A 23,647-nucleotide genomic window follows, 5' to 3' on the forward strand; every position below is an offset into this window, starting at 1 on the left:
AGTCACGCCCCTCCGTCTGCGGGCTTACAGAAATGTGACAAGATAGTCATTTTCCTTCGGATGGTGCTGCGTGTCACTAGGCTCATGCTCATGTAATGCAACTATTTGGCCTTGAAGGGTGCTCTGAAAACGCAGAGCCTTCGACTTACATTACTATCTGTGTTGTAACACCTCTGTAAGCCCGTATGATCTCAGCTAGCCGTGGTGCACGTCTGGAAGCCCAGCGGAGCACTGCAGCATGGCTACATTCCTCCTCGGCATTCCCTGCACATGGCACAGCTTCAGTGAACACACACAACTTCTCCAGGTCATCCCTGACTGCATCAGGAAGTGTCCTAGCCAGGTACCAGAGGTCAGGCTTCATCAGCAGGATTTTCTAATTAAAGCAGTTAAAACGAGAGCAGTCATTCTCCCGTTCACATTCCCCATGACGTTTACAAAATCTCTGCAAAAGAACTGAGCAAAACAGGCAAGGCGAGGACAGGCTCTGTAGGAATCTAGCACACAAAAGCCTGAATTGCTGCAGGTAATACCCCTAAAAAGATTGCCTGGCCTCCTGAGCAAGAATTTCAGTCTTCCTTTCCTCTTTCCCATGTCAGGATTGCTTTCTGCAGTTGAGAGCCAGCTGAGCCAAGCAGATGCACTTGGGATTTGGAGGCTTCCCTGCTCCGAGCGCAGCTGACCCGGAGAGCAAGCTGTTTCCAAGTTAGCCAGGAAGATTTACGCTCTGATAATGCCTGCACACCCATATCCCCCAACTGCAGGGCTTCCAGCAATGCAGAACGACTAACCTAACCGCCCTTAACAGACAAGAACAAAATGATTAAACAAAGGCATGCACGAAACCTAGAAAACTGAAACTTTTCTTCAGTGAAAGGATTCTGGTAAGATTCCCTGAGACACTGTAATGCCTGGCAGCTGCTAACCTGAAGGTTCCTCTGCTCCAGAGAGCTTTGCATGGTCTCAAAGCAATGGCCAAGGACAAAGCGTTCCTATCAGGACAGGGACACTTTGTTATTACCCTAACTGCCCAGCAGAAGAGGGATTAATATTCTAGAAACCAAACAAATTGTGTCGCTTCGTTTGATTTAGGTTTCTCAGCCACATCTTTGACAAACCGTGCAACTTCTGCCAGGGGTCTCAGTCCCTGCAGGCTGAAGGCTCAGAAGGCAGGGAGGTTTCACGCGCATGGTGCAGGGAGCAGGGGCAGGCAGAGATGAGGAGCTTCCCGTGGGAAGCTGCACGGAGACAAGAGGCTGCAATACCCTCAGGACCAGAGCTACCTCCGCAGGAGAAGCGTGGTCCTGGCATAGCAGGTGAGGGGGAAGGAAGGCTCTTCTTTTGTGGAGATTCATCGCTTCCAGATGGGTTACTCAGCAAAGAGTTTTTCTGGGGAAGAAGAGAGGACTTCCTGCCTCGCTAGCAATGATTCAGAAACCCTCCCAGGCATTTTGACAAACCCCACGATTACCCTCTTCATCTTGGACAGCTCCTATTTCAGCAAATTGGTAACACTCGTCAGCATCTGCCTGTCTCCCACCCACTATTTCTGATGGCTTCAAAGTCCTTTGTTTAATATATTCAGGGTGTTTTCATTACATTCTGGGCTTCTCCTAAAGCTGAAGCCATTCATATGCAGCTGAAAATGTGCTTCCCCACAAGAATGTGCCTGCTATGGCAGAAATGCAGTAAAGAAAGAAGGCAGCAAGCACGTTTAAACCACCTCTGCCTCTTGCAGCGGGGATGTATTGCTCTAGGATGCCTTTGAACCCTCAGTTTGTTTGAATTCAGGCCCAAGAAGGCGCCACTGGCTTCAGCAAGAATGCATGCTGAAGCAATTTGGTAACGCTATCCTCCTGCAGAGCAGTGCTTGCTGCATGGGAATGCCATAACGTCGCCTCGCCGTTCGTTTGCCTTCCAATAAGTGAAAACTCTCAAAGCCAGCCCTGGAAAAGCACTAACAGGCAGAACACCAGGTAAAGACAAAGCAATAAAAAGCCAGTTCTGCACCATTACATGAACACAGGTCATTAACAGAGGCAAGGGGGGGGGAGTTTTGTCTCCTGTCCACCCTGCCCATCCACGAACAGCTCTGTCCTGAAAGGAGCAGTTATGTAGCTCAGAGCCTAAGCACACAAGAGGGAAAGCTGCTGGAGACTAGGAATATCTTTTTATAGACCCAGAAGTGATTGGAAAAAAACAGACAAGCCTTCAAGCACACAAACTCTCCTTTGGGTCTCTTCCCTACAAGCCAGAGCTCTGTTCTGAAATCATCTCGGATACAGTATGTGAAGTACAATAGAAGTCATTTGGAAACGCATGTTTCTACATTTCCCCCCAGACAGAACCCCCAGTGTTATCAGAAATAGCACACAATTTCTCCCCACAATAGCTGAGTGGGAAATGAATATAATATCCTAGCTCTGGTATCTGGTTTGTGTTGAACTCTGATGGCTGGAAGATCTTATAGCCCCCAACTACAAGCTGCTTGTAGAGGAGATATTTCACTCAAGCTCCTTCCCTTCCCCCAGCCCCTAATTCACACCCACCACAGGCTGTCAGGCTTTGCTTTCTATTGCAAGGTGTGCACACGAGGATGGCACAGTAGATAATTATATCTGCTTAATGGTAGTCACTAGTTTTCAAAGCTGTCTCCTTCAGGCCCTTGTTAAAACGGTGGCTTTGTAAAGCAGTGAAGCAAAGGAGTACAAGTTAAACCACAACCAAAAAAAATTACTACTTTTTTTTTTTTTGAACCATGGTCTTACATGGTACAAATTAACCAGAGCAAGCCAGAATGACCAAGTTCATTAAAGCTTCTGAAAAATCCTGTTTACAAAGAGCTTAAAAGCAGCAGCACTTGTAGCCTTTCCACCTCGTAGTTGTGGCTGGGCCAACGGCTTGGCACAGAGCCCCCTGGTGCAGTATCACGAGCCTCGTAAGGACTCATGGACCTTGCTGTGTCCCCCTGCAGTTCTGCCTGTGAGCAAAGTGAAGTTTAACCACCTGTCCTGCTTGCTCTCGAGGTGTTTGCTAGCAGATGAGGTGGCTGCCTGCAGCTGGGACCCCCATGGCACTCCGTGCTTCAGCATCAGGGACTCTGGATGCTCCCGCTGCAAATATTGGCACTGCCCGTTTCTGGGATACGTGGGTTTAAGCCAACGTGCGTTTCACCTCAAAGGTACACGATTTATCTCAAAATAATTGCATGTAATGAAAATAATCTGAAGTTTTGATTTAAAAAAAATCATATACTTCACTAGAAATGATTTTAATAAGCTGCTGACTTAAACATTCCTGTGCAACATCTATGAAAGGGAAGGATGAAAATAGAGTCATGAAAACGGGTTAATTACTGGTATCTTTATGGCTGGTAGAGAAGTAGTAAAGTTTAAATATTACACATAGAACATACACATACTCTGCAAGCCTGTCTGCGAGCATATTTAAGTTTGTTTTAAATACCCACCGTCACTCACTCTTTTTAGCACTTTGCAGAAATAAACTCCACACTATCTAATTTTAATGGCAACTCATTCTAAACCCAAGGAGTCATTTCACCACTTCTGACAGAGACGGGAAAGTATTCTGAATACCTGCTTTTGCTTCCAAAAGCAAAGGCACCTAAGATCATTCCTTTCTCTATCACATTTAGCATGCCTTTATCTCTTCCTTCCCTCCAACTTGGATGCTAAAATCCAGTCCGTATAAAACTCCCCAAGCTCCAGAGGAGACAAGTACCTGCATTTTACAGATGCGTGGTTTTGCCCAAACTGGCAATTCAGGCCAAGGATTTTAAAAAGAATGTGTACGTTCCAGTTCCAATGCAACATGTAAATCCAGCCATGGTGGTGACATATGGCTTACAGGTCTCATTATAACAGAAATAAAATACTCTTTTTATAAAGGATCTGGTGAATACAAGGCAGGGTAGCTCTGCTCAATAGGAAGTCAAAACGGAAAGGGAAAAAAAAAGCTGAAAACTCACATTACAGGATGCAACAACTGAAATATGCACACCCCCCTCAGGCCTTGAGCCAGAGCGGCTGCCAAACCTTAACGTAAGAAACTCCACCCTCTTCTGCAGGACTAGTTTGGAAATTCCTGACAATTACAGGGACTAGCAACCCAGATGAGGCTGGCAGGAATAAAAGAAGTAATTGACAAATTGTTCCTATATCTTGGTCACTGAATGTCAGAAGCTCAGGCTGACATTTAGACTCGCTTCTGAACAGCGCCCTGAGCACCAAGCAGCTCGCCTGGCTGTCTTTCGGAAAGCTACCAAAGAGCTCAGGGATTTCTGAAGTTCCCACAACTTAATGCTAATGAGGCAACAAATGCTTCATAATCCTAAGCATTTCATTAAAAAGTGATTTGGGAAACATGCAGAAGTGACTCTTCACCCCTTCTTTTTTTTTTTTTCCTTGTTCCCCCTCACCTCTAGGAAAAAGCAGAGTTAATTCCTGCTCCCTCACTGAGACGCTTCCATATTTATCTACAACAGGAAGGGTGGCACTTCCTGCACGCCCTGGGATTCGAGCAAAGGTTGGATGCAAATGACCAGAAACCTTCGTGCAATCTAGAGCAGGGCATTTCGCTCTCTATCGGCACAGGCGTGTTTGGGTCATGCAAATCTGGCCACATTTACTTACCCATTTTCCTATTCTACCTGAGCAGAAATACTTTGCAACAGCACTGAAAACAATTCTCCTAGTAAAATGAGAGGTCTTTTGAAAAGAAAACATACAATTATGATCGCCTCTGAAGGCTTCAACTTTGCACAGAAGCCTGACCTAGCCAAGTGCTGTGCGTGCTGGCCCCGGCTGACCGCAGCATCTTTATAAAGCCAGCTCCAAGCATGTGAATGACCCCAGGGAAGCCACCAGGATGTCCTGTGTACTTAAAGCTGGTCACTTGCGAGACTTTTAGAATCATTAAAGCACTGAAAAATCTGAATGAGAGGCAAGGAGCTGCCATACACTGCAGAATCAAATGATAGAACAGTTTGAGAGAGAGCCAAACAGGAGATCTGATCGTGGTTCTGTTTAAGTTCCCCTAGACCTAATGCTCCTCCAAAGCAGCCAAGGTGCAAGTCAGCCCTGCCAGGAAATGCTGCAGTCCTCGTGAAATCAATGGGCTTGTCAGATGTGTGCGGGGCTGAATGGGGACAGTGATACTTGAATGTCCCTTTGAATCTGCTCTCCTCTCTTCATTGTTATAATTTGTATTGCAGGGAAGCTGGCTCCCCAGTGAGGAACCACGGCCAGCGGATGCTCCAAATGGCCTCAGCAGTGCTTGCAGTGACCATGAGGGCAGTCCAGGAGAAAGCACAGAAGAGCTACTGAAGCAAGTAAAAGCTCAGAGAAGAGCAGACTAAAATTAAGAAGGCAGCTGCATCTGTACCTGGGAGAGAAAGAAGGCAGGCAAGATGAGACAGGAGGATGCTCACTCTGTATTTGACCATCCCCCCTCTGCTGGCACACTGGGATCCTAAGCAGAAAGAGGAGGAGAAGCTGATAAAGGGAGGGTTTATGACAAAGGGAAGGTTTAAAGAACATCTCCAAAACGCAAGATGCAGGTGGGTGCAGGCAGTGCTCAGCTGAGGGGGATGATGAGCACCAGGAGGCAGGAAGATGGCAGAACTGAAGGAGAGAACAAACCTGCCCTGGAGGAAGTCTGCCTGGCCATGAGATTTCCTCCGGGGGCTCTCTATGGAGGAAGAGTAGGAGTAAAGGAAGCAGGGTCTGGGAGGGGGAAATGGAGCCTTGGAGAGGAAAGGAGTAGGCGGGAGGAAAGAGGACGGCTGCTATGACGCAGAAGGGCAGCAAGGTGAGAGCCACGTACGAATGGCAGGGACAAGGCTACAAAAGAAACTGCTGTGAAAGCTGCCCTGCTAAACAGCTCAAATTCATTATCCTCTCCTGGGAGGAAAGGGACAGAAAACAAGCAAGGTCATTGTCATGCCCAGCTTATTATGCAGGCCGGGCACACGCAGTGATCTGCACTGTGTACCACAACCTGGTGTGAGTGGAACACCTGGCAAGGGGACAAGCTGCATTCATTTGCCGTGAGTTAAAAAGCCCATTCCGATCTGAATTTCTGCCAAGTTCAGGAAATTGCCAGGGCTGGGATTTCAGCCCCAGCCCACTTTTATCAGTTAAAACAAAAAGAAAATGAAACATGGCTGCCTAGACGAAAGCACTTGCAAGGAAATACAGACTTGTGGCTTATCTGCGCGCCGTTCAGTGGCTTAGCTAACCAACACAAAGCTAAGCCGATATAAACAGCTTTGAAGCAAGCAGATTTCCTTGTAATTTGCACAAGACGAACTTATTCCCACAGTCGCTTTCACTGGAATGCAAGCTACCCCAGCTTCTCCCCCCCGGCTGCCTTACCTCCTCCTCCAGTTTCACCACCTTGGCCTGAGCGTTGTTCAAGGCCTGGTCTCGGATCTCAATGTGTCTCCGCTGGTCCTCGTTGGTGGAGCGCGCAGCAGCCAGTTCTATTTCCAGTTTCTCCTTTTCCCGCTGCGTTTCCTTGTCTACCAAAACAAGGTGAGAGTTAGCAATGGACAGCACTCTTCCCTACCCAGCTTTTAGGAGTCCTTCCCTCCTGAGGTGGAGGAAAGATGGGGCACCTCGTGCTGGGACTTCTCACAAGACAGAGAATGCAAATCTGTAGCTATGGGGAAAAAAAAGCATGTGGCTTTGAAGGAAGAGAAGGATTGATAGCCCTGAAAAACAAGCATGGCACCTTCAAGTAACAATATGCCTCAGTGCTAAGAGAGAAGGTGCATCACTCAGTACAGTTAGGTAATTTGTTCTGATTATACAGACGGTTTGCAAAGCTTGGCACCTCTTCACCTCTGAGCTTTCAGCCCTGGAAAACAAACTGGGTGATCGTAATGTCCCAGGTTGGGGAAGGGAGGTAGCAAGCTTTTGTGCCTAAAAACCTGTGCTCCTTTTCTTCACACTGACCCTCCGAACAGGAAGGTTGTTCTGCCTGGGGTAACTGCTCTCCTGCTCAAACACCCATTTGTCCCACTTGGCTGGCGGTTTCACCAAAGGACAGAGCAGTAAAATTCCTTGGTCTTCCTCTGCTGCCCTTAAAAACGACCCTCTGGGCCGGGACCCGGGCACCTGTATCTGTTCTGCAGCTGCTCAAAGCAAACCTGCAGTTCAGGAAAGCTTTTTGCCCCATGCTTTAAAGTCTCTCCAAGCACAACTTCTCCAGAGAGAGTCAGATCTAGTGGGAGCAGCTGTGCTCTGTGCTCACGGAACAGGTTAACTGCCTTCGTAAAAAAAACTAAACAGGATAAAATAACTGGGGACTGCAGAAATTATCACAGAAGGGTGTAAAGCAAAGCCACAACACAGAGCTGATGTCCTCTGCATATGTTGTCATTCCCAGCTCGAGCCAACCAGCCACAATGATAACATTAACACACTCACTGGATATACATAACCACAGAATACTCCCTCAAGTGATCTACACCCAGCACTGATGACACCAGAGAAACTGCATTCCAGAAACTAATATCCCACGACAAAGGAATGAGGACAAGGAGTGGAAGGCTTGAAAAACAGGAACTAGATCCTGGGCGTTAGGACAGACTGCATATGGAGTACACAGGCCCGTTTGTGCAAGCATGTGCATAGCTATATTTACAGGACCACAATTATTCCCTTTCTTCTGCCAGCAGAGAGCCAAGAGCAAAGCTTTAGCACCGTGGAGCAGCTGAAGATTCCCTTCTGCTAGGGAATCAGCACAGCCCACACGCAGGTTGCAGAAGAAACCCGTCCACCAACAGCACCTCTGAACTCTGCAGGGCGAGCCCCCACTGCCACGAGCTAGCCTTTGACAGAAGGCACGGGGATAAAGGCTCGAGGCACCCCCAGCCTGCTCTTTTCCCCATCTCTCCTGTCCCAGCATTTCTCCTCCACCCAGGAAATGAGCTGCTGCCAGCGTCAGCACGTTACAATGCATTGCAGAAGATGGGCAGGGCTGATGCAGGGTGGCATTACGCCAGAAGGTATCAATCAGCAGCAGCAGGCTGTTTGTTAATCTGTCACTGCTTGCAGCCAGGCTTTTGGAGGTTCTGCTCCAGACTTTTCCCCAAACGAGTACCGCTCCGTTGACAAGCGCCTGCGGCACCCCCTAGAAATGCTGGGACTGCCAAAACGCAGCTCAAAGGTTTCCACGTGCATCCAAAAGTAAGAATGGCACCTAGAGCTTCTGAGCTTTGGCCTCCCCACCTCCCTGGGCAGATCTATGGATCTCAAAAGCCAGACGGAGCTCCCAGACCGCCCACTGCCACCAGGAGAGCTGGGTTCACCCCCTGGCAGCCACCTGCTTGCAGCGTAAGCCACGAGGAATAAGCTGAAGGCAACCCAAGAGAGGGAGAGCAGCACTTGTCAGAGCAGCAGCAGTACGTGTTACATCACAGAAAAATCTCTCTTTTGCAATTTTATTGCATTACCTTTTTATATAACAATTGGAGAAAAGCGAGCATTGTCAGAAGGGCGGAGCACGCTATGGGATGAGAGGAAAGTTGGCTCGCTGCCGTCAGCCTCAAGACATTTTAGCACAAAGGAAAAGCAGCATTTCACATCTGTCGTTTCGGTTTGCCCTGTGATAAATCCACGGCTGCAGACAAAATTCATGACCTTACGCAGAACAGCATACTGCAGGCAGGATTAATCCCCCTTATTTGTGCCGAACTGGATAGTGCAGCAGCAAATTAAAGAGGAAAGAGATACGAGACCTACAGCGTTCCAGTCCCACCGGCCCTAACTCATGCCAGGACTCCTGCCAGCCTGGAAAGGTTTAATTCCAAAGCTCTCAGGGAGCAAAACAGTTGCTCAAATTATCCTACACATTATGAAGCAAAGACTAATTTTATAATGCAACTGCACGCTCTGTTTGCTCCAAAATCCCTAGTAAACGCTGTCAGATGGACCATACATGCATACAGAAAGAATTACTGAACGTGTCCTCCTTCCTCCACTGCCAGTGTTGGACTGCCACTGCCCTGATTTCTGTCCCAGTAGAAAACTGACAGATCTGAACCGTGCCACCCTGCTCATTTTTATCCTATCCAGGATGACCGGAGCGCTTCTCCTGACCCATAACGACTGCGTAACTCACTTTGTGCAAAGAGTTGAGAGATGGTTTTCCGATTGTCTTCAGAACCCTCAAATTCCTTCTCCGCAAGCTGCTTGTTGGCTGTCTCCATACGTTCTGCAGAATTGTTCAAGAAAAGAAACACTGAAGAATCAAAAACTTTTAAGCGTTAAACTCGCATCTGCACAGGACATGCAAGCTAGGGGAATGGATCTCCTCATTCTACACAGACCAAAGTCAAAAGCCTACCAGCAGCTGTCACTCACTTTTGAAATGTTTCTAATTATGTCCTTGAGAAAATATTCCCAAGGAGACAGAACAGACTGGAGTTCCAAAGAAATTACTTTAAACGATTATAACATAATTTATAAGTTTGTTTTTTTCTATTTTTGTAAATGTTAAGACTCCTCACAGACTTCAGTGTAAGAAGCGGAGACATTTCAGTCTTTGTATCACGAGTTTTATTAAGAATGGTTTCAGAACCCTCTCCACATAAACTTATTTTTCCCACCCAAATAAATCTCACCATGCAATTAAAAGATTCCCTTATAATCCTCCACTAAATCTTAATAGCTAGAAGATTAAATCGCTGTTGTCTAATGACCTGACTTCAGGGAAAAACATACAATTCCAGGGATAGCTTAAGTGTTCTGCTGCTGCAGGCTACTAGAAATTTATATCGGTCTATAAAAATAAAAATGAAATGTTTATGCTGTGTTTTATTATGAGTAAGATTACTTAATGCAGGCCTTTGTGTGCTGTCCTTCTTGATAGCACCGAGCACTGCACGGCCTTACTGCTTGGATGCAAAACAGCTTCTGGGAGCACAGTACGAGACTCAGGGCACAGAAAGCAGATGACTCGCAGGACAATCAGACAGCTTTCATAAAAAATTAAACGTACATTTTAAAAGACTGATTACACACTTTTACATATCTAGCTTTGCAGATGGTTTTTGCCTTTCAAACTACTGCTTACACTTTGACCCACGTTCAGGTCAAATACTATTTGACACTGCCCTCCCTCACCAGCCATCGCACTCCCTCAGCCTCTTAGCAAGAAGCAGACACTAACAACATCTCTGCAAGAGAAAGGGGGATCCAAAAAACCAGATGCCTGCATTGATAAGGAATGACAAGGCCTTCAGGAAGAACAGACAGCCTGCAGTTTGTATGTCAGTGCAGAGGGGTCACTGGACAGGAAATAAAGTGAACATGCCTGGTGTGGGATTAGGCAGTCAGCAAAAGGTCTCTCCTTTTGTATAAACTGAACAAATTGTACAAATTGCGTCTAGGATATAAGACGAGAAAATTCCAGGCTTGCATCTGGTTTATGGTATTTGGCTTATCACATGCTTCTCCTCAATGAGAAACAGGCTGGGAATGAGAGACAACAGCACGCTCCTAAACATGTCTTTTCCACGCTCCCAGCAAGCACTTAAAATCCCAGCCTACTGAATATACCTGAATGCACTGAATACATCCCAACTGTCTCAGCAAACACTCCTGCAGCACCACGCTGGACTGGTGAGTAAGCACAGCAGTAAAAAGATCACAGTGAAGAAAAGAAGTTTTGGTTCATTTACCTCTCAGATCCCTGTTGAAATCATGAAGCCTACGAATTTCTCCTTCCAGCTTGTTTCTCATGGCCTTTTCCAGGGCATCCCGCTTCGAGGATGACTTCTCCAGGTTTTTGTATGCCTCTGAAACTTGTTGAATTTCTGTTTCCAGCTGCGGTGAAAGTGAAAACAAGCGCTTACTATTTTATCACTAACAATTCTTTTCACTTAGCCTCAGAAAGGAGATTACTTTCTCTTGTTTTCTTTGTTGAGATAAAATCCACCTACGCCTATATATCAAATAAAATGACAGAATCTCAGTTCCTGAGGGATCCTTTTACATTAGGAACAACAACGGCTGAAACGAAGATCTGGGCTCTCCTTCCAGACTCCAGCACTATTTCTCCAACACGATCAGAGCACAGACAGTGAACCGAAGGAGGCAAATGCCTCCTGTTCCTTACTGAGCTGGGCACTGCTTTGGTCAAGTTGGGCAAAAAACAATGAGATAAGCAGCTAATGTGATACTGCGTTGGGTCAGTAAAACTAAATGAGAAAGGTGAACAAAACTATGCTAAAAAATGCAAGTGTCAGCCCCTGCACTGCTGCTGAACCCGGTAGCTGTGTAATTGTTATGGTCCAAAATTCACAACAAAACCTCCTGATGTTCTTTGCTTGCACTCCCACAATTTGGTTGTGTTTTTAAATGTTCAATTTCCTTCAGTGGGGGGAACATTTGTAGGAAAGGAGTTTCTCTCCTTCCTGCTAGTAGCCTTCAGCATAAAGCTTCTTGGTGTGAGCTTAGGCAAGCAGTGGATCACCTGGAGCAGGAGGAGATTCACTGCTGACTCTCCTTGCCAGGCACAGTTTTGCACTGCAGAAGTGTGGATGCACGTAACGGCAAACCCCATCGGTAAGCCATCAACTGGGGGATGGAGGGGAGCTCATTTTTATCCTTCTTTCATTATCAGGAAGCTGTCAAACATTTCTCTAAAGCATTTCCTGGCCAGGAACCTTCCAAAAAAAATACAACACAATGAACATATGTCCCTGGAAAGAGGTAACGTAGGAAATAAATCAGCGTGGGAAGCCACACTGGTCATCTGAACTCCAGCGTTTTAATCAGCCACACATTTTTCTGTCCCGGGAGACTGCTCAGTGCAAAGAGCACTGCAAGGCCGCTGAAGTCCTGAGCTGCAAGCAGCGTCAGCCTCTTCACAGCTGCACGGCGCTGCAAGGCTGACCTGCTGCACGACTTTAAGCCACTGCTCATCAAGAAGTTATTTCTATGAGGCTGTGGTGAAAATATCCACACACATGCCTATTGCTGATGGCTCTCACTGGATTTTTTTTTATTTTTTTTAAATGTGTGGGAGGAGGGCTTTATCATCACTGGTTCGTTTTTCTCTCTTTTTATAAAGCCAAAGGTGGCAAACAGCTTGATCCAAAAGAGGACAGTCAGTTTTCGTGAAAGTTGTGTGGTATCAAGGGAGGTGTTTTTACGTGACTTCAGTGACAGAACTGTTGGTTTCAGCCCTGCAGCCCGAACGCCTCTAACACAGCCAGAGCAGCAGTACTTCCTCGCACTGTCCTGCCAGCCAGTTTGGCAGCCATGCCCCCTGTTGCCTACTTGAGCGACCACCTCCTCGTGCTGATTCAGACGAGCCCTGCCCACGGTCTCTAAACTCTTTCAGACTGATGGGGAAAGGAAGCCTGCTGCTATCCTGGAAATAGGAACATTGGCTTTAATCAAGCAAGCCAAACAGCCAGCCTCTTGGCGACAGCTGATGAGGATGCTCTTTTAAGCACGGTCAATTAGCTGTTAGAATTAAACTGAAGGATTTGATTCTATCTTCTGATGAAGTTAAGCTGCTGCCCCCAAAGGCACAGGATACAACTAATCAATCTACATAAAAAAGACTCTAAAGTCGATAAATCAAAGCCTTAAGCAAGCAGTGTAACAACTGCAGATGAGATCACTCAATTATGGATGACACCAGACCCAGGAGAATACCCACCTTCTGCAACCGGGCCACCTTCTCGTAACACCCATCTAGCTCCTGTCGTAGCGACCTGTTCTCTTCTGACAGGATTTCCACCATTTGCTGGGCCCTGGAAACTATGGAAAAAGGATCTACTTGCATCTGTTGGTACGGGGAAGGTATCTGCTGAGCCCTGGACATTACGGAATAGGAATCGCCTTGCTGCTGCGGGCCCAGGAAAGGCTGGCATAGTCGGTAGAGATCTCCCTGATGCACTTGGTTTGACAAGAAGGGCTGCTGGGTCCGTGGCAGGAGGCCAGGATCTCCCTGGCTCGGAGTCAGGGGCTGCTGGTGCTGGGAAGGGGACAGCCTGGATGGCGGCGGAGACTGGAGCAGGGTCAAAGATCCCAAGGACGTCAAGGACGACGTCGGACTGTGGTGGTGAGGTGGTCTCTGTTGTAGCTGCAGCTGCACGTCTGGGTTCTGCCTGGAAAACCGAGAGAAGAGGCTCTGTCAAAGTCATGCAGAAGGCGATGGGTCAACCAACCGAGACGGCAGGAGACGATGCGTGTAGCTCCTAGCCACAGGTATTCCTACACAAAAAACTCGTGTTTATTTTTTTAACATTTGTTTAAAAACTGTTTTAAAATCAAATAGTTACCAGGAAACAAATACTAAGTACATGACGGTCATCCTCATGGGTCTACTTTGTACAGAGACACCAAGAGAAACTCCAGCAACAACCACTGACCAAAATTATTTGTAACTTTTTTCCACGCTTTGTGGATAAAACAGCTCGACTGAGGACTGCTGGGAATGGGTTCTTTTGTTCCGCGCTGAAACATGCGATCTCTCATGGAGAAAACAATGAATCCTCTGCAATTAGGATACAAAGTTATAGGAACTGGCTAAGCTCTGTTACCATGCTAGCACCCCTGGTACAAGTTCTCCTAACTATCACCCGACAGGCTGCAGCCTGGTCAATTGAGAGAGTTTGATCTCTGGAGATCCCCAGCTTACACTCCACTGTGCTAGCCAAGGAGCAGACTTTTCTTAGCAGATTGCGTGGCTTTATCGTGCTTGGATGACCTCAGGAAGCAGGCTTTGCTTCCTCCCCCAAAGACATTCAACCTCCAACAGCCCCACGGTCGTCTGCATTCCCAGGAGGGACCCTAGGGGCTCGCTCTGCTGCGCTCCGGGGGTGCTGGATGTACAAAGGAGCCCCCGGCACAGCTCTGCCACCGCACCAGGAGGGCTAGGAGCGTGCCAGAGCAGTAACAGTGAGCGTGGAGCTGAACTGGGAGCTGAAGGGTTACACAAAGGGCTCCTGGGCCGATGTGCAAGCACTCGGCATCGTCCTTCCTGTGCTGTGCAGAGCGAACGCATCAACTCCTCCAACTCCTCGGAGCCGGCCAGAGAGGAAACGCCTGCGCTACTCACATCTGGCTGCCAGCACCCGCAGGAGGCTGGAGGTTCCCAGGCCGGAGCAGGGTTCACTGTTTCAGTGCTGTGTGTCCCGTGCCTCATCTTCCCTGCTGTACAGCAGAGAAGGTGCTTGGAAACCTCCCAGCTGACGCTCACGTTCCTTAACGGGGAAACAAATCTAGCCTCCACTTAGGGGAAACACAGCTACTTGCTAGGGTCCCTGTCAGCAGCAGCATTTCAGGAGCTGTTTCCCCAGGAACAACTGTATGCAGGGTGGGGATCCCGAGGGTCATGCAGAAGAAAGAGGTGCAATTAATTTCCTCAGGCACGTTCAGCTTAGCAGCCTGGTTCTTCCTTCCCTGGGAGGTCAGCTCCACTCATCACTGCACCGAGCTCCTTACTTTTCTGTGCCAGTTCTCACAGCGAAGGGAAGGCACCACAGGACCTGCCCAGCATCACCTAGGGGCTGGAAACTACCCGAGATAAACTTCCTCAGCTCACCCGGGGTACACACGAAGTTGAAACCCTGCATCTTCAGAAGCCCCCCAGCTCCTCAAGCTTTTTCTTTACAGGCTGTCACGCTCCTGTGTTGGCTGTTGTAATCAATTAAGGAACAACTCTGCTGTGACAATTAATTTCCGATGACCTGCAGAGGTCAGACCAAAATAGTTACGGTGCCAGTCTGCCTCCTAGCTCAAAACAAACATCACCCCAACCCTTCCCCATCCTGAACGTGCAAAATACCCCCTCCGAGTCTGGAAACAACCTGAAGCGGTGATTCAGAGAGAACCAACTCCACTGATGGCCGCGTGCTAATACTGGAAGCCTCACAAGGCCTATTTGGGTGCCAACGTTACCAGCTCGAGCTGTTTGACTCAAGGCACCCCATTACCATCAGAGACCCACGGGCAGAACCTTGCTGTTTCCCCAGGACTTGAGCCCCAGTGAAGAGAATGCCAAAATGGGCAAGAAAAGCAGCAGATGCCTGATATTTACATTTTTTAAGGTAAAGGAGCGCTCTAGGAAGTCATGACCGAGTATTGCTAACCCGGATCCATTTCCAAGAGCCCCAGCATTTTGGCACGCACCCCCAAAGCCTCGCACATCTTGAAAATCCACCAGCGGGGGGGCTCAGGCTGCAACACGAGGCTGGAGCCTCTCGTGCTGCTGCGCTGCAGCTTCCCAAGCCTCACATACGCTGCTGCATTCCCTGTGACACAAGGTCATCCAATTGGGGATCATGTTTTGCTGGAAAATCAATATAATAGAAAGAAAAATAATAAAAATATAATAAGAATACGAGATAGGTATTTCCTAGTAACCTCGGTGCCATCTAAACCTTTTCAGATCCTGTATGCAAACTTCCCCGTGCATGTTCAAAGGACTTTTCAGCACCCCCGCGACTTTCAGTTTTGTCTCCCAAAATACTTACATGTATTTCATGGGCTCACATGAGCTGGCTCAGAGATCCCTCAGATTAACAAGAGAATCGTGGAGTTTATTTCTCTGGTAACCTGATCTGGGACCCAGAGGCTTTAGAAAGCTAGAGGAACCCAACTGCACTACTGGAGGGTTTTAAAGCTCCGAAATGTTCAGGTATGTTGGGGTCACCTACCAGAACCGCTGACAGAATGGTGATAGGAGCTTTCCTCCCTGTGAGCTCAGTCCTCAGGTAACCCTGCAGCAGTAATTCCAATTATTTCCAACTAACCACTTCAGGCAAGAACGCAGACAGACTCTTAAAATACATGGAAGATAAAATTACTCAATATCTTTCAATTTGCCTCAGCGTTGTAAAGACGTAAAAACCTCAAAAACAGAAAAAGAAATAAAAAAAAACACACCCCTGCAATAATTCCTAGAAATGTTTAAGCTTGATAGCACAGCTTGAAGGGCCACTTCATTCTGAAGAGTATCACACAAGAATCTCCGCTTCCCTGACGGCCCCTGGCACGCAGCACAGCGCTGGGGCCAAGCACAAGCAGGGATTTATGGCTCCGCAGCTCCCGGGGTCACGTCAGCTTTTGGGATGGGGATATGGCGTAAGGGCAGCCCCGTGAGCAAACCCAGCCATCGGGAGCCCGGAGGCACGCGGGTGATTTACTAATTACGGGGCACATTCTGCAGGCCTCCCTGTCGAACATGGGATTTATCCCCGCAGCAAGCGCTCGGTGATTTGGGCTCTGAGCACAGGATGGTGCTGGGATCCGACACCGGCAGCTCCCTCTGCGCCGCGGCAGCCCCTTCTCCCCAGCTCTTCCTCTGGCACCCGAAGGTTTGCTTCCATCGCCGGTGCTGTGGGGCAGATTTTAGGCAGCGAGCAGGGGCTTTGGAGCTCCGCACGCAGCCAGCCCTCTTCTGAACTGTACAATTTCCAAAGAAGAGCGCAGACGCCTCCGGCATGCCTGGTATTTACATTAAACCAACCTGGTAAGGAACATGTATGTGTTCCCAAACTTACACCGCCCAGGAGCAGGTGAGGCAAAATGTTTGCCGACTGGTTTAGACTTACCACCCGGCCCATTCCTTTCCCAGCCCGGGGAGGGTGAAGCATGAGAATGCTGTGAATTCCCCAATGTTTATCTTGCTCAACGAGTTTTTATTTAACCGCATCGTTAGGTCACCCTCAAATTCCCCCGAACAATGAGGGGAAAAACCCGCAGAGAAGGGTGGGGCTTCCCCAGCAGAAAGAAGGGGCTTTGTTTCCTTGACACACGCTTGGAAAAATGCGCGCACGTTTCCCAATCCAAATTAATCCCGATAAACGCAGGGCCAGGGCCACAGCGCAGGGCAGCTTGGAGTGCCTGAAAATGCTTCATCACCCCGGAGAGGCTGCAAAGAGGCTCCCTCGCACGGCCCGGTGTGAGGCATATGCCCTCCTGCAAGCTGGATGGCTTCAAAGTCCTGCCCCATCACCCAGCTGCACCTTTGGTAGCACAGAAGGTTTCTTGTCCAGATGACAGCTCCTCTCCAAGCCCGTGGGAGAGGGAGGGGAATAGAGGACTCGCTGCTTTCCCTTGCTCCACTGCTCTGTAATTTATGGATTAGCCTTGCAATTGTTCCCCTGCTTCAGCATTTGCTTGCAAAGGAAACCTCTTCTCGGCGCAGCTATTTAGGTTAAAAAGTAACCTCATTAGATTCCCAGTGCTTTGAAGACAAATTTCGGTTGCTTCCCCTACTGGAAACCTTGCCAGCTGAACCTTTCTCCTCCTCCCCCTGCTTTTCTTTCGAGGCAGCCAGGATCCATCCCATACAGACAAAAATCACCCTGTCTAGAGGAGCTGGCTGCTGGCATGTTTTCAAATACCTCTCCCTTACACAGCAAGCAGGCTGTGTCTCAGCCTCGCTATATTTAATGCCCCGAGTATTTCTGATGCAGCAGCACCATTAAGGATCTGTTTCCTTTCCTGCATGCAGAAGATTTGAGGCCTTTGAATTCTCAAAAAGATTTGCAACGAGCCTCGACAATCATTGCCACCCCCCCACAAACCCTTTACTTCCCCTCTTCCTGGCCTCTTTATTATTTATTTAGCCAGATCAAAGGGCCTTTTCATCAGGCTTGTATGCTGCTGAAGTCATTTCAGATCACAAACAATGGTGGACAAACTCTGAAAATAGCTCCCCATAGGCCTAAGACGGCTCTGAGCAGACTCAAATTCCCCCCGGCTCAGCCTCCGTGCCCAACTGCAGCCTGGTTTCTTCCTCCCGCTCCCCTCAAGCCAGCGCACACAGCACCGCACACAGAGCTCACCGTTTACTCACGCAGCGATGCCCTCCTGCTGCTGCTCGGTGTTACCCTTTCAGCTTCAAAGCCAGGCCAAAATCATCACACCGAAGCCCCCCCTGGTCTAGGACAGGGCTGAGATAAGGAAACAAGGAAGGCAGAGCCAAGATTTTCAGCCCACCTGGACAAAGCTTCATCTTCACCCACGTGGACATCGGCTCTAGCCAAATCTAGCTTCTAATCTGGAGGAAACCAGAACAGGCTGGGATTTCAAATGATGCAAGGAAAATTAACAAAAGCTAAGCCAGCAAGCCTGGGATGAGGCACAAAGCACACACCGCTCTCCACTCCCACGCTTCGGTCCACTGAAAACTCTGGAAAACCCTAAAAAAAGCTCCGGTGATGTTTATTCCCCTCACCGTTACTGCTTTCGTTCACTTTCTCCTTTCCCACATGGCATTTGGGTGCAGTTTAAACCTAAAACAAAATATCTTTTTTCTTGGCAGATGTAATTAAAGCACGAGTATTGCAATAAGTAACTGCAACCTCCTAAAACGAATTGCACTGCGACTTTGGCTTTTTTTTTTTTTTTTTTTTCCTTTACAAACCTTCTGCAAGGCTCTGGAGCTGCACTGAACTTCCTTGTGCCAGAAAACCTGAACTGGCCTTTTTTCTGCTTTGGTTTTGTGTTTTTTTCTTCTCTGAAATGTGTCAGGCCTCTCTAGGTAAGCCAATGAAACAGCTCACAGGCCTTCCAGACACCGTCTGCAGCTGAACACAAGATGCAGTTTCACACAATAGAGAGGGGATTTTTGCTGAAAGATAACCAGGAGCGCCAGGGGGCTGTTTTATAGGTTCTTTCCTTATCGGGCTGTCATTTTAGGACCGTGCTTACCTGACTGACCCATACTCAGGGGGATGCTGATACCTCATCATAGGCCCGTCGGATCTCCCCTGCTGGCTGACGCGGTGCTCGCTATAGAAATGCCCCGAGTCCTGAGCTTTGCAGTTCATGGATGGGGTGGACACGTTTTTGTAGGGATACTCCGGAGGAGGCCCCCGCTGCTCCATCCCCTTCATGCTGGGCTGGGAAGGGGGCTGCACTGAGTTCTTGTAGAACTCGTTGGAGCCCGAATTTTTGTAAGGGTCGCTCGACTGCTGAGGGGAGAGCGGGGAGAGGGGGGAGAGCGGCGCGCTCGTGACAGGCGCGTGCGCCTTGACACCGCTGGTGGCCAGGGACAGCTGCATCAGCCTCTCGCTCAGGGAGCGGACGTGGCCTTGCTTGAGGTCCTTCAGTCCTTCGTCCTGGTGGACCTTCCCCGGGCTCACCCGCTGAACCGTGGGCCGCCCTTCAGTCCTCATCTTTTGGTTGGTCACCCCCGTCACGTAAAACGCTGCCCCGACGCTGGCGTGCGGCTGGCCCCTGAAGTACTGCGACTGGACTTTGGCTTCCTCGTAGGTGGGGAGGTCTTCGCTGTTCTGGAGCCGCGGGGAGAGCTGCTTCTCCATGATGCTGTTGTCCACCTGGATCTCCTGGCCCTGGGGCTCCTGCCGGGCAGCATGAGTCACGAGCTGGTGGTCCTGGGAGCTCAGCCCCTCGTTCTGCGGCGCTGGGTTCCCGCTGCTGTTGAAAGGGGGGGCATTTCCCGTGGCTTGCTGGTGTAAGGCGAGGAGGTTACGGTTGTCATTTGGGTTTCCGTATCTGAGCTGCTCCTGCAGCAGGCGCTGTAAAACTGTCGTAGCTGCTTGCTCTTCTGAATTCCTCATCTCAAACCGTGGTGCCTTTTGGGTGGAATGTAAAAGCTGCCCTTGACCTAAGGAAAGGAGACACGGCTATTAGCGCCTGAGTGGATCAAGCAGACAACGTTTAAGAGCAATGGCTGGAAATACAGAAAGAAGGCAGGTTAGATTACCAAAGGTTCCCATAACAATGGGGGTCGTCAAGGCCCTTCGACCTAAGAAGGACTTGCATGCTAGGGGGCAAAGCCTCAAAAGGTGATGAAAGGTGACTCGCAAGTTTATAGGAATATCAATCGACTGCAAGCTGAAGAGATACGTGCTGAATACCTCAGACAGCAAGGCTGCTTTCAGGCTGAAAGGAGACCTATAATTCACAGGATGATGGTAAAAATGCCTGAGCCCTGTTTGTTTTACACTTAGGGCTACCAACAGTGAAATACGTTTCCCATATTTTAAGGCAGACAAGGATAAAAGGGTGAAATCAGCAATTTGTCAGCTTTAAGGAAGAGCAGGGGAAAAGAAGAGTTCTGCTGAGATATGGTTTGCAGAAGCAAAGAAATCTCTCAGTTTAGAACATTTTAAGCAAGTATGAATACCTGGTTAGCCAGCAGATTTTTCAAGTTAATAAATACCCAGGGAGAGATTAGTTCCTCGTCTCCCTGCTGCAGAAAATACCACGCACTGGTGCAAGTGAGGACGCCTGACTTCCTACTACACAAAGGCAACCAAATCCTCACACATATGTCATCACCTGAATGCATGCAAATGTGAGAGGAGGAAAAAGAGTTGTCTGATCTAAGGCAAAGACTTGGAAGTGACAGGGAAAAACACGGCGTACCAAGGAGAGAAACACAAAGAGCCAGTGCCAAGCACATCTTACGAAAAGACTCAACAACCAGTGACCAACAGCAATTATACCTCACTCCGTCTCCCAGTGGAGGCAGGAATTTGATGAGGAAACTCATACCCGTTGGCCTTGCATGAGCCAAAATATTCGAAGTGAATGGCACCTCCGAGACGCTTAAGTAAAAGCAGAGCTACTTTTGAGCTAGAACAGCGCAGGACAGAGTATGCTTTACAAGCTCCTGCTGGCATTCCAGCACTTCATTCTGACACCATTTTTCTGTCCCCTAGGAAGAGGCAGCTTGCTCACACCAGCTTGTGCTGTGGCAGAACCAGGGACTGACCGCTGGGGTCTGGAGACCTGGAGGGTCTGCTTTGTTCCATGTCTGCACAGTCACCCCGTTTCCTCCATCAAGACAGCCTGCCCCACGAGCCTACCCCTGTACCACAAGGCCTTGATGCGTCAGGCAGACAAACCTTCTGCAAACGTTAATGAAAAGAACGTTAAAATCCCCCTCTTTCCAGGCTGCCTCACCAAGCCTTGAATTCAGGCCCTGCAATGTGATACTTCTGAACCCCCAGGCGAAGCGGCACGTACCTATGTCCTTCACTTGGACTTCCTGGGTAAGGAGGAGCAGTTCTGGCTCATGGGGGGACACAGCCTTCCTCCTGCAAGTCCAAGATCTCCGCTCAGAGATGGCTTCAGTGTCCTCTTCAGCAGGCCAGATCACTTGATGCTCTCCTCGCTTCCAAAGTAATTCTGAGGAAAGCATTGAAAACATCGTTTTAATTGGCTGACGAGACCCTAGAAATAACAAACCTTGGCCCGTATTTCATATATTCCTTTTGTAGCTTCTCGTTTTCTCCCAGAGCCCAGCAATTCTGATCCCTTTAGGATGAATGAACTCCCCTGTCCCTAACAATCTACTCCAGCTGCTGCTTTAATCATGACAATTTCTGCTCCAAGATTAAATGTTGCCAAGTAATGCTCTGTCCCATCTGTGCCTCCTAGTGAAACAGTGATTAAAACCCGTGAATTCTAATTCTTTAACTCCATTGTCGTTGTTTTTTTTTTTTTTGTTGATTTTTTGGGGGTTGTTTTTGCTAAGAATGAAAGCTGCAGCACAGATGATGATACCCTGTGCTTACAGCTCCCTTTTCAGGGGTACTGTACGTGTATATCGCAAATTGTATCAGCAGAAAGCCCTTGCTGAAAGGTGCTATGGTTAAGCACTTTATTAACTTCCACGAATCATGCCTCGGAAATGACTGTGAGAATGATCAGTATATGAGCATTAGCTTGATTTTACTGACTGGGAAAGCGAGGGAAAGAAAAGGACACTGCCAAAGTATATGCCAGAAACATACTGCAGAGCCCAGCTCCAATTCCCCAAACATTCTTTAATTACGCTACTTTTCCCTTTCAGAATAGAAAGCACTAAAGAAACTTTAACCATTGAGGGGAGAATGAGGAGAACACAGGGAAACGTGCAGTTCGGTGTGTTATTCGAGAGCTTAAATCTACTGCTGGAGGTGTAAGAAAAAGGCAAACGACGCAAAAGAAGGGGAGCGTGCTTGTGTGTGCCCATGGTGCGCTTGTGTTTTAAGGGTAAAAAGCACAAAAATAGTGAAATTACAACTAGTGATTGGGATGGATCATTTAGGTTACTTTCCTGGAATGTAGCAGAAAACAAAACGAGCAGATGTGGCGAAGGAACGCAGCCGGGGATGCTGGTCTCTGCCTCGTTAGGGCACATATCCACACCCAGCACACGTTATCTCCGATCTGCACGTTAAATACCGGAGGTGTCAACAGCAATTTCAAGGCACATGAACAATATCTGAGCAGGGAACAAGGCTGTGTTGTGTGGTGTGGTACTTCAAGATGGTGGTTGAAAAAAACATCTAATGTCAAATTCTTAACTGGTGACTTAGCTGGAGCGGGATATATTGAAAACAGCTGCCAGCAAATATGCAGCAAAGAACCTTTAAAGCAGGCATTAAGATAGCAGATAACCAGAGCAGTTTCTAGCTTCTTTCCCCAGTGTTGCACAACAGCAGAGGAGGACTCCTCGTACCCCTCACACCACTATCATCCACTCCGCTTTTTCTTTTCTTTTTTAAACAAAGTTGCCCTGAGCAACCCTTTTTATTAGAGCATAAAAAGGCTTTTATTATGCAATATGGTGCTGCCTTTCCACCCAAAGATTTCTTTTGTCTCAACTGGAAAAATGCAAGGGGTGTGTGTGTGTTTATTTTTTTTTTAATACAAAGATACATCCCAGCTTGAGATCCTGCCTCGAAGATTTTCTCCACAGACAAATTCAATCTGTGCACGCCTGACTCCTTGAAACGTTCAAGGAGGCAACGCTGCGTGCAACCATTTCACACACCCAGCTCCACCGCGCAGCCCCACACGCTCACATTGCCATCTAAAAACAGGGGGGCACGCTGAAAGGATCTGCTAGGGCTGAATAAACTCATCTGAGTGGGGGGGCAAACTAGGAATCAGCCTGGAAATCCAGAACAAGAGGTGGATGGAGGTCCAACATGGAGATAGTCTGGGCAACAAATCCAGTTTCTTTACATATTCAGTACGATGCTGCCTTTCCACCCAAAGATGACTTTTGTCCCAACTGGAAATCTGTTAGCATTAAGCCATTAAGCCTTTTTTTTTTTTTTTTCCCTATTCTATCCTTTTCTTTTTTTCTTTTTTTTTTTTTTTTAATTAACAAAGAAAATCTTGTGCAACTAACTTGGGTGGCAGCATTCCTGGAATCTGCTTTCTGGGCAAGCTGGGAACTCATGGCAGAACCAGTTAGTCGAACTATTTTATGCAATGAAAGACAAAAAAATGAACAGTACAATCGGTACTGTAGCCCATGTGTTATTTATTTGGACACCAAATTCTGTTTGTGTTAGGCTCTTCCAGCAATTTCAGTTTCCAGCGTGCCAAAGACTGAAATTAGTGAGGTGCACTGGAAAAGTTGTTATGATAGAGCTGGAAGGAAATTGGAACAGGTTCTGTAAACATTTTAAACAGACATCTTTTGGGGTTTAGCCTAAATCTATTAAGATGGATAGTTAACTGCACTCGGTTCATTTCAGACTACCAAAAACTCTGTGAAACTGTCCTGGCTTTTGCACTGCACAGTGCATTCTTCGTAACCACAAAGCCTAGCAAAAAACCCTGCTTTCCAAGTGGAAAACTCAGCTTCAGAACAATTCTGCCCCAAGGAAGCACCGTGAGGT

The 23,647-nt window shown here is 48.0% G+C and overlaps 1 protein-coding gene across 6 annotated transcripts in view; it reads right to left on the minus strand.

Annotated features, from left to right (window-relative positions):
- The window catches only part of AMOT (angiomotin), a 60,006-nt gene that overhangs the window by 14,423 nt on the left and 21,936 nt on the right, over nucleotides 1-23,647 (minus strand). For 5 of the 6 annotated variants that reach the window (XM_072042990.1, XM_072042988.1, XM_072042991.1 and 2 more), the window contains 6 exons: nucleotides 20,994-21,155; nucleotides 18,708-19,626; nucleotides 12,700-13,150; nucleotides 10,709-10,853; nucleotides 9,148-9,240; nucleotides 6,396-6,541 (listed from right to left, as the gene is read on the minus strand). In XM_072042990.1, the coding sequence (XP_071899091.1) occupies nucleotides 6,396-6,541; nucleotides 9,148-9,240; nucleotides 10,709-10,853; nucleotides 12,700-13,150; nucleotides 18,708-19,579 (1,707 nt within the window). In that variant the 5' untranslated portion in view covers nucleotides 19,580-19,626; nucleotides 20,994-21,155. Of the gene's footprint in view, nucleotides 1-6,395; nucleotides 6,542-9,147; nucleotides 9,241-10,708; nucleotides 10,854-12,699; nucleotides 13,151-18,707; nucleotides 19,627-20,993; nucleotides 21,170-23,647 lie in introns of those variants that run through there. The other variant, XM_072042987.1, reaches the window with a different exon arrangement.

The sequence above is a fragment of the Anas platyrhynchos genome, chromosome 10, assembly GCF_047663525.1.
Source record: "Anas platyrhynchos isolate ZD024472 breed Pekin duck chromosome 10, IASCAAS_PekinDuck_T2T, whole genome shotgun sequence".
Taxonomy (NCBI): Eukaryota; Metazoa; Chordata; class Aves; order Anseriformes; family Anatidae; genus Anas; species Anas platyrhynchos.